The sequence below is a fragment of the Amblyomma maculatum genome, chromosome 4, assembly GCF_055883805.1.
Source record: "Amblyomma maculatum isolate TAMU_Amacu chromosome 4, ASM5588380v1, whole genome shotgun sequence".
In the NCBI taxonomy this organism is placed as follows: Eukaryota; Metazoa; Arthropoda; class Arachnida; order Ixodida; family Ixodidae; genus Amblyomma; species Amblyomma maculatum.
In genome coordinates, this window is record NC_139347.1 from 117,919,176 (window position 1) to 117,929,291 (window position 10,116).

At 51.2% G+C, this 10,116-nt stretch overlaps 1 protein-coding gene across 1 annotated transcript; it reads right to left on the reverse strand.

Moving 5' to 3' along the window:
* Nucleotides 1-381: 381 nt before the first annotated feature.
* On the reverse strand, nucleotides 382-9,656 carry LOC146192218 (uncharacterized). The gene is made up of 4 exons (XM_084600431.1): nucleotides 9,607-9,656; nucleotides 2,025-2,169; nucleotides 1,791-1,921; nucleotides 382-979 (listed from the first exon to the last, which is right to left on the reverse strand). Exons 1-4 carry the CDS (start codon nucleotides 9,654-9,656, stop codon nucleotides 382-384), a joined length of 924 nt encoding a protein of 307 aa, XP_084456557.1.
* Between the last annotated feature and the right edge of the window lie 460 nt (nucleotides 9,657-10,116).

Sequence of the window (10,116 nt, forward strand, 5' to 3'; positions counted from 1 at the left end):
CCGTATACTAGTAATGCTTCGGTAATAAAGTACGCGTTACGGCAGAAAGTGTCCAAGGTTTGTGTGTACGAACTGCATTTTCGGGGCACCTTTGGGGCCTGGAACTAAGATACACCTTCTTTTTAATATGTTTCTGCCTCCTTCACACAATCCAACGCTACGAAGGGCATCTCCAGTCAACCTCCTGTAGGGTGCACCACCACCCAGCAAGACACGTGTAAAAGTGTTCACGTTCCATAAAACCAAAATGAAAACGAATTCGAGGACAACAGTCCGTCGTCTAGCAACTATAAATCTACGCATGTGAGATGCGACAGCAGGCCGACTCTATATATGATAACGCGCACATTGTTGTATAAATCAAATTGGAAGTCTGCAATTTTATTTCGTCGCTGTTGGAAAGGCGTAGTCAATGGTAACGCCGCTCCCGGGTGATGCATCAGACAGTGTAGCCAGGCCAAAAGAACGCCGGTTTATTTTCGGCTCAAGGGGTATTATATAGCCAGAGGGGTGAGGGAAAGAAGGAAAGAAAGAATGAAAAGATTGGTGCCGTTGCCGGTTCAAAGATGGCGATAGCATCACTTCCTCGTAATAACCATAGCGATCCACGGGTTTCTTGACCCGGGTTGACCTGCGCAGCTGTGTCTCTTGGGGAGCAGGGTCTGCGGGCTCTGACGTGGATGCGTTGGTCTGAATAGCCAGCGGATGGTCCACTGGTTCTGCTGCTGGACTGTCTGTACCCGTGAGTGTGGATCCCTCGACGTTGCGCTTGCGGATTTCATCAGCATGACGACGGACCACCACATTATCCTCCGTCTTGACGGTGACTAGTCGAGCTCCTGTTGTTGATTTCACCTTTCCGGGTGTCCACTTGTCACAAACACCGTAGTTACGGACTAGTGCAGGGTCCCCCGGAGCGAAACTCCCGCTGGCGTCGTCCGAAGTTGGCGTAGCTGCTCTGCTCTGGACAGGTTTGTTCCTGAGAGGAAAACAAACACATGTCAAGCCTGGTGCGTAGTCGATAACCTAAAAGTACTTCTGAAGGTAATAGGCTCGACTGCCTTGGGGCATTCCAGTATCGACACAAAACTCGTGCGAGTGCGGTTGAGAGATCCACGCCAGGCGTCTTCTTTAACCCATCCTTAACCGTTCGGACCGCGCGTTCTGCCAGCCCATTGCTTTGTGGGTGGTAGGGCTGTGTTCGAATGTGGTCAATGCCATTCCTGTTCATGAACTCGGCGAAATCCGACCCGGTAAAGGGCGTGCCGTTATCAGTTACTACAGTGCGCGGTAGTCCGAACTGGTTGAAGAGCGTACGAAGCGCGTTTACCGTGCTGCTTGACGTTGCACGCGAGAGTGGAATGGCCTCGACCCATTTTCTGTGGGAATCAACCACGATCAGCAACATTTTGTCCCTGATAGGTCCAGCGAAATCGAGGTTCAATCGGGGCCATTTTTCTTCTGTAGCTGGCCAGTTTACTGATTCACTTGCTGGAGGCATAGGTAAAGCCTGGACACAGTTTCGGCATTCATCGGCTATTCGGCTAATGTCCCGGTCGATCTCCGGCCACCAAATTTTGGACCATGCTACCTTCTTCATGGTGCAGACGCCCTGATGGGCTTCGTGCAATATCATCAGCAGTCTACCGCGCGCCTGTTTGGGGACTACTACACGATGTACCCACAGTAGGAGGCCATCCTGAACAGATAATTCATGTCGCTTTTTGTAGTAATGCAACATCTCAGTGTTACCGGAGCAACATGCTTTGGGCCAACCCTCATGGACGTACCTGCGGACAAGTGCTAGTACCACGTCCGTTTCTGTGAGTGACCGCAGTTCCTCTACAGTGATGGCCGACTGATCCCACTGGTCGATGGCGAGGACGAACTCTGCGTCTCCTTCCGGTGCGGTCTCCGTTTCCTGCAAAGTGTGAGGTAAACGGCTTAGGGTGTCCGCGTTAACCATCATTTTACCGGATTTGCAAAGCAGCTTGTATTTGTACGCTCCCAGCAGAAGAGCCCACCTTTGTATTCTCGCGGCGGCCATGATGGGGGTCTGTCGATCCATTCGTAGAAGGCCGAGCAGTGGCCGATGATCCGTCACCAGGGTGAACTCCCGGCCAAGGAGGTAGTCCCGGAAACGTGAAACACCAAAACCGAGAGCCAACGCTTCATGTTCGATCTGAGAATACTTCTTTTCGGCCGAAGTTAAGGTCCGGGACCGAAATCTGATGGGCCTCATTTCCCCATTGATGCGATGGAAAAGTGCCGCTCCCACACCGTGAGGCGAGGCATCGCATTTCAAAAGTAGTTCGAGCTTCGGATTGAAATATGTCAACACAAGGGCTGCGCAAAGAGCCTTTTTCGACACTTCGAATGCTGCTTGTTCTTTATCGCTCCACATCCACCTGGCTCCTTTCGTCAGTAGCTTATACAAAGGCGCAAGTAAGGTGGACAGGTTAGGGAGAAACTTATGGTAGAAAGTGATAAACCCAAGAAAGGCACGCAACTCTAACATTACGCGGAGAAGGGGCTAGTCTGATAGCATCGATGTTCTTTTCAACCGGGTGCAACCCGTTTTTATCAATGCGGTGACCGAGATATGTTACTGCTTGCGACATTTGTCAGCGCGCAGCTTAATGCCATTTTCCCTGAAGCGTTGCAGTACTGCTTTCAGGTTTGAGTTATCTTGGCTCTTGTCAGCTATCAGCACATCGTCAAGATAGACCTGCACGCCGGTTAACCCTTGGAGCACGGATTCAATTTGCCGCTGAAAGATGGCTGGCGCAGAAGAGATTCCAAATGGTAGCCGATTGTAGCAGTATAGCCCTTTTTGAGTGTTGATGACGGCCAGTTTCCGCGACTCCTCGTCCAACGCGACCTGGATATAGGCATCTCGCAGGTCTAGCACACTGAACCGTTCTCCTCCTGCTAAATTTGGAAACATGTCGTCAATAACTGGTAGCGGGCATTGCTCAATCACACACAGGATTTAGTGTGGCTTTAAAATCTCCGCAAAGGCGCACTGAGCCGTCCTTCTTCAAGACGGGAACAATGGGTGTGGCCCATTCCGAATATGGTACAGGCGATATTATCCCTGCTTCCGTAAGCCTACCCAACTCCTGTGACACTTTTTCTTTGTACGCAAAAGGAACCTTCCTTGCCTTGAAAAACTTCGGGGTTGCTCCGCTCTTGAGATGAATCCGTGCTGGCGGGCCTTTCAAGAGTCCGGTGCTCTCGCTGAAAAGATCAGCATAGCAGCATTTCCCAGGCAGGTTGATGGGCAGCTGGCGGAATCGTGCTGGCCATGTTGGTCTGCGCCTTAAAGTGCAGGAGAGTCATTCCGGTGTCCTCCAGTTTCTGCAATAAATCCCGGCCACAAAGACTGGGGCCTTTGCAGTTTAACACCACCAGATTGCATTCCACTGTAGTTGCTTGATAACGCACGTCCATGTTCATGCCGCCAAGCACTGGTAGCTTCCCGAGATAGCACGATAATTTTATCGGCGATTTCGCGAGCGGAGGCCACTCATTGCGATGTTTGTCATAAATAGCTTTTGAAATGACGCAGACTGGGGATCCTGTATCAATGTCCATTTTTAGGTCAACGCTGTTCCATGTGAATGTTTTCTGAATGGGCGGTAGCAGCGTCTGCGCCGCCGTACGGAGGGACCATATCTGCGATGTACTGCTATCACTGTCTTCCGATTCCTGCCGCTTCTGTGCTTCCATGGTACCAGTTCTGTTAACGCTGTCAGCCGCTGAGCACATCTTCGCTAGATGCCCGTATCGTCTGCATTTAAAACATTGCCACCTGTTAAAGCGACATACTGCAGTCTTGTGGCCGTAGTTACCGCAGCACTGGCATTGCGTTCGTATCTCTGGTTGGCGCCGATGAGTTATCTTGAACACGTTTGGATCCCGAGCTTCCCCGGTTATGCCTCGCGAATCAAGTTCGGCGCTTTCTGCTGCTAGTGCTAGAGCCTCTGCTTCCTTTAGCGACAGGTCTTTTATTGCCAGAAGCTGCTTTTGTAAACTCTTTGATCTGACGCCACACGCGATGGGGTCTCTGATTATTCTGTCTAGCATAGACGAAAAATTGCAGTTCTGTGCTATTTGTCGTATAGCGACAATAAATTCCTACACGGATTCTTCTTCTTTCTGATAGCGGTTGAAGAACTTGAAACTTTCTGCTATTTCGTTTGGTGTAGGATCATAGTAGCTGTTCAAGGTCTCGACTACCTTGTCGTAGCTCAACGAAATTGTTTTTGCTGGCGCTACTTTACTGCAAAAAACTTGAACGGTCTTTATCCCAAGAGCGGCTACGAGTAAAGCCCTCTTCTTTGCATCAGCTGAGATTTCATTGGCCTCAAAGTACGCTTCTACTTTCACCAGGTAAGCTTGCCACTTATCTTTTTCCTCATCGAAGTCCGGTAGCTTGTGACCCATGTCTGGCGCTGTCCTGGGCCCGATATCCTTGCTTCAGCCTCGTCGCCACTGTTGGAAAGGCGTAGTCAATGGGAACGCCGCTGTTGGAAAGGCGTAGTCAATGGTAACGCCGCTTCCGGGTGATGCATCAGACAGCTAGCCAGGCCAAAAGAACGCCGGTTTATTTTCGGCTCAAGGGGTATTATATAGCCAGAGGGGTGAGAGAAAGAAGGAAAGAAAAAATGAAAAGATTGGTGCCGTTGCCGGTTCATAGCAGCCGCCTTCCCAACGTGAGGTCCAAGACACATTTATCCCCCAAAGAGGCCAGAGTTCATGCCAAGTAGGTGCTTCAAACAACAGTAGAGTTGATTAGTATCCGACTAAAATGGGGACAAAACTCTACCCCTCATTGCTGGAATCATAGTTGTTTTATCTTTGTGATTTAATAACGCCGTCACTATATCGTCTAAGACATCACACAAGGCTTACTCTCTAGACTTCAATGAGCGTTCACTGGAGATATGTCAGACAGTTGTAGCTTTCACTGATCAAACGGAAGTGCCTCGTCACAACCATCAGGTCTCAATGAATGCTCTTCATCCTGCTTGGCATGGGCCGATAATCTCTCAATCACTGGCAATGGCGGGGAAGGGGTGCTAAAACACATCTTCGCCCTTGCCATCAATTCGGAAAGGTTCAATATCCTTTGTTTCTTATTTCTTCGGTTTGTGTTCCCTGGTGCATTGTCTTAGATTTGGTGCTTGTATTATAAGCCGGTAGGAGAATTATTGCAGCAGACCGCTACCAATTATCCCAAATATATATTGTTAGAAAGCGTTGATGAGAGGAAAGATGAAGATGAAGAACTTTCTCTCATCGCACCATGCTAAGCTGGAGTAGCACCTGTGAAATAAACCTTAAGAGGGTGGTGGAGGTGCTGGGACGATCACCATGGACCCTTCGCTACCTCTGGTGGAGACGACTTTCCGGAATCCCACCTTTGAATGACCCTCTTGCTGTGTCACGGTATAATTGAGTTCAAACTTGCTGATGGTGGTGGTAGTGGTGATGGCAAGAACATTTATTGACTATACAAGGGATATGAGGTATGTTTGGATCAGTCCATAAGAGACCAGTCCTTACAAGCACTAGGTGGAGGTCCCTAGTTTCGGACACCAGTGGCGGTTGCCGCCGCCCGGGCGCGCCCAACTAAGGCTTGTTCGGCCTGTAAATCGTGGCAGCCGAGCGCTATCACCTTCCAGTCCTCCCTGGTTGGGTTGGGGATGGCAGGCCCATACCATGTGATAGATGTCAGAAGACACCGCTCCAGAGTGTGGGCAGCTGCCAGTAAAGGAGGGGTCCAAATGTTTTAGGGCTTCCGGGTACAGCAATGTATTGGTGAAAAGGCAGAGAAGGAGCCGTTCACTCACATTTTTGAGGCCTTTACACAGGCTGAGGTAAAGGCAATGACAATTTTTATAGAACGTCGGGATAGCTTTGAAGGTGTAGACCGGATTAAAATCGGGTTCCTGATCGGGTGGGGTGGAGAAAACAACCTGGTGAGAGAGCGCGCGGTTGGCTGCGTCTGCTGCCTCGTTTCCTGCCAAATCCTATGAGCCGGGGCCCATATAAGGTAACAGTTAGCGGGGCGGTATCCCGTATCCAATTTGAGTAGATTTGATAGATTAGAAAGGGACTCCAGTCTTGTTTGACGCTCCGACAGGCTCTTCGCGAGACGGTAATTATGTATTTTAATCGGAGTGTGAGACCATGAGAGCAATCGCCACCTCTTCTTCGCGTGTTGTGCTGTGGGCTCTTAATGTGAGACTATTAACCGTTTTGCTGTTGTGAACTAGAGCGGCCGTGTACCATCCCCCGCGGTGAGGTCCGGAGGCGTCCACGTAGTCTACACCTGTTTTGCTGCCATAATGTCGGGCTAGAGCTTCCGCTCGTGCCAGGCACCGACCATTATGATCTTTGTGTGACATATTGGCTGGAAGAGATCGCACACAGATGGCGCGTCTCCATAGTTCTGGGATGCGAAACCTGTCTTCCATGAGAGTGGTGTGTTCGATACGGAGTCGAGCAAGAAGGCGGAGACCTGACTCCATTTGCGATAAACGCGTGTACTGGTTTGTAAGGCGCGCGGAGTTCCTAGAAAATATTCACCACCCCAATGGCCATAAGACGGCTGTTTGAAGTACTGGCGGGGAGGTCCAGGGCACGCTTAATAATTTTTCGAAGGGTGACCTCAAGGGCGTCCTCCTCTGGTTACCGTAGGTGGAGATAAGGTGTCGAATAGAGAATCCTACTGGTCACGAAGATGTTTGCCACCTGCAAGGCATTCTTACTTCGTAACCCCCCGCGTTTGTTTAAAACCCTGCGAACCATGCGTCCCACCTGGTCCTCCACCATACGGAGTTTGGCCAATGTAGTGTCTGACCGTCTTTGTGGATATAGAGCCCGAGTACCCGTATCTCGTCAGCTTCGTGTTTGGGCCCACTGTCTAAAGAAAGAGTGCTTTGAGTTGTGCAGTTTGGCGAGGGAAGGAGGTGCACAAATTTTGATTTTGTGGGGAACACTCAAGACCGCAGCAGCAGCCGTAGCAATCAACTATCATCGCAGCTGTTTGCTGGCTGGTTTCACTGTCCCCTATGCTGCCATGCGTGGCCCACAGGGTGATCTCATCGGCATGCATGGCGTGCTGCACACCAATGACATCATCGAGCTGGGCAAGCAGGTGGATCATAGCCAAATGGAAGAGCAGCGGGGAAAGTACCGCGCCTTGGGGGGTTCCCCGCGTGCCGAGTAGGTACAGACCATGCTCATTATCTTAGATGCGAATATACAATTGACGATCCGTGAGAAATTATGTATTGGAATGTGTTGAGGCCACAGTTGGTCTGGCTAAGGTTAGTGAGTATGATGTGGTGTGTTACATTATCAAATGCCCCTTTTAGATCTAAGGCGAGTACTACCCGGTCATTATGGGGGCATTCGAGTGGGTCAAGGGCTTCCAGATTGAGTTACAAGAGGACATCTTGAGCGGATCTGTGCGGGCGGAATCCGAACATGGTGCCCGCAAATACAAGTTTTTCTTCAAGATATAAAGATAGCCGGTCCCACACCGTCGTCTACATTAGTTTGCCCACACAGGAGGTGAGAGAGAATTGGGGCGGAGGTTATCTGTGTCAGTTAGTTTCCCTGATTTAGGAATAAAGGTTAACCAGAGGCGTTTTCAAGTCGCTTGGCAGGGGAGTGTCCCCGCGCCAAGTCGCATTGATGTATTCGAGGAGATACTGGTATCCCGAGCCGGGCAGGTTCGTCAAAAGCTTGACGGAAACGGGGCAGTGGCCCGTTTTATTTTGGCAAGAGCCGCCCGCAGATCATGGAGGCTGGAAAAGTTGATCCCGCTGTGTGTTCTCTCTGCCTGCATTAGAGTATGCTGATCCACGGGGGTCTTGGGCTGTACACATATACTAGTCCCAGAGTTTCTGTGCCAGTTGAATTGCGTTCCCAGAGAAAGCATGCATGGCTCTCTGCAAATGTTTCTGTGTTTCGGTTCGCGTTTGGGTTGGGTCGATGAGGACCGGAAAGAGGGGCCATGTGTTGCGGCTGGACATTTGTCGCGAGGTCGTGCTGCATCTATCCACCCAGTTGGAGTCGACGAGATGGACCGCGTATTCAGCTGCTTTCTGGGGAAGCTCGGCAATTCGGGCTTTAAACTTTCGGTTGTGTTTCTGGCATCACCAACAGCGGACGAGGCTGCGATGGGCTTCCCAGGGGTGTAGGAGGTGGTTATCCATGTCCGTGACCGTCGCTCACAGCTGGATCTGTGTTTCATGCGGGCAAAGGTGTGTCAGCAGCTGTTGGGACCATGCTGAGAAGCCCTGCTCGGAAATGGGTGTGTTATCAAGTGAGTCAAAATTTTACCTGAATTTTGTCCAATCTGGGATACGGGCTTGTGTTGTTGGAGTTTGAGAGGGCGTGTTGTACTGTAATGTTAAGGATGCAGTGATTACTACCGAGCGTTCCCTCTGTGTTAAGCTAGCCTGAGTGTCTTATGGTGCGAGTGAAGGTTAAGTCCGGACACGTATCCCGTGTCAGGGAGTTTCCTAGTCGTGTTGGGTGGACGGGGCCAGTGTGGAGGGTGAGGTCCGATGTAGACGTAAATTCCGCCAGCTTACGTCCACGCGACTTTTCCTTGCGATACCCCCACAGCTGACTCGGAGCGTTAAAGTCGCCCACGATCAGGAGGGGATCGCGACCCGCTACTCTTAGCGCACGGCTGAAGAAGTTCACAAATGTCACTCGCTTGAGTTTGGGAGAGCAGTACACGTTGCGTGCATGCAATAGGGGGTCCCTGCGGCGGAGTGGTAGGATAGTCACCATTACATAGGAATAATCTGGTTGCAGATAGAGATCCACTAAGTTGGCTGTGCATGCTTTTTGTACGAGAAGACAAGACGCGGTATCCTGTTGGAACGTCGTGTAATTTGAAAGTGCGGCACCCAGGCTTGGCTCCTGGAGAGCAACCACGGCTGGTACAGACTCGAAGGTTTCAAGGTAGATGCGGAAATTGGTACGCTTAGTACGGGCCTTAAATATTTGACTAAGGTGTCTCGCCATAATTAAACATTTTTTGGGACGAGGAGGACGGAGTGGCTGCCCCAGAGCCAGCTACCTGCGGCAACAAGGGGTTGGTGGCAGGAGCGAGCAGCTCTCCTCATTGCCCTAGTCAGTGTTCTGACGGTTGAATTTTGCAGGACGGGATACATTCCTAATGCGCCCCGACCGACGGAGGAGGCGGGGTTTGTCCGAGGTGTGTTTTGAGACCACCGCGAGTGTGGCACTTATGCCCTTGGTGAAAATCTCGTCCATATCTGTCTCGATCATAGATCGCATTTTGGAGGATAAGCGCTCCTCCATCGCGGAGATAGTTATCACTAGGGCTGGCAACAGCTTCTCGTTGCTCACCACCACGTCCGAGTTCTGCGGGCTCAAAGCGGCGGACGCCAATTTTGATTCTAAATTTTGAATTTTGTTGATCAAAATTTATTTCTGTGCCAGGAGCACGTGAATCTGTTTTTTTGCAGTCCGCATCGAGCGCGAAGACGGTGAGTGGGAAACAGAGGGTGGTTGGGGAGAAGACTAGACGGTCCAAGCCCAGTTGCTCACCTGTTGTTTGCCATGTTGGGGCGCTGATGCCCGGGCGCCGGCAGCGCCATCCGTCTTGAGGGCTGGGAAGTGGTCGATGTTCGTTCCGCTGGAGGCGCCTTCTTCTTCCTGGATGGCGTCTTGAGGTCAGTGGCGGGAGCACCAGGCGGCGTTCCGCCATTGCTACCTCAAGCTGGATGCCTTTGCTGCATACCAGGTCGCCGGTTTGCAAGGGGTGCACGGCGTTTAGCATTGAGGCCGGGCACTTTGAGCTGGCGGAATTTCCCTGCGCATTCGCGGGAGTATTTAGAGTGGGCTTGCCCACAGACTGCACAGCACGGAGTGCATTGGTGAGGTGCCTTGACCCCATTGGCGGTCGGCCCCGTTAGCCACGCAGGCCATATTTTTCGATGTTCGGGCAGGGGCATGTGTCCGTCCGGCGGCCTACAGTGCCGCACCGCACGCAGGTCGGGACAGTTCTCTTGTAGGCATGCACAAGGGTCACTTCTGAATTGTAATGAATAAACCGCG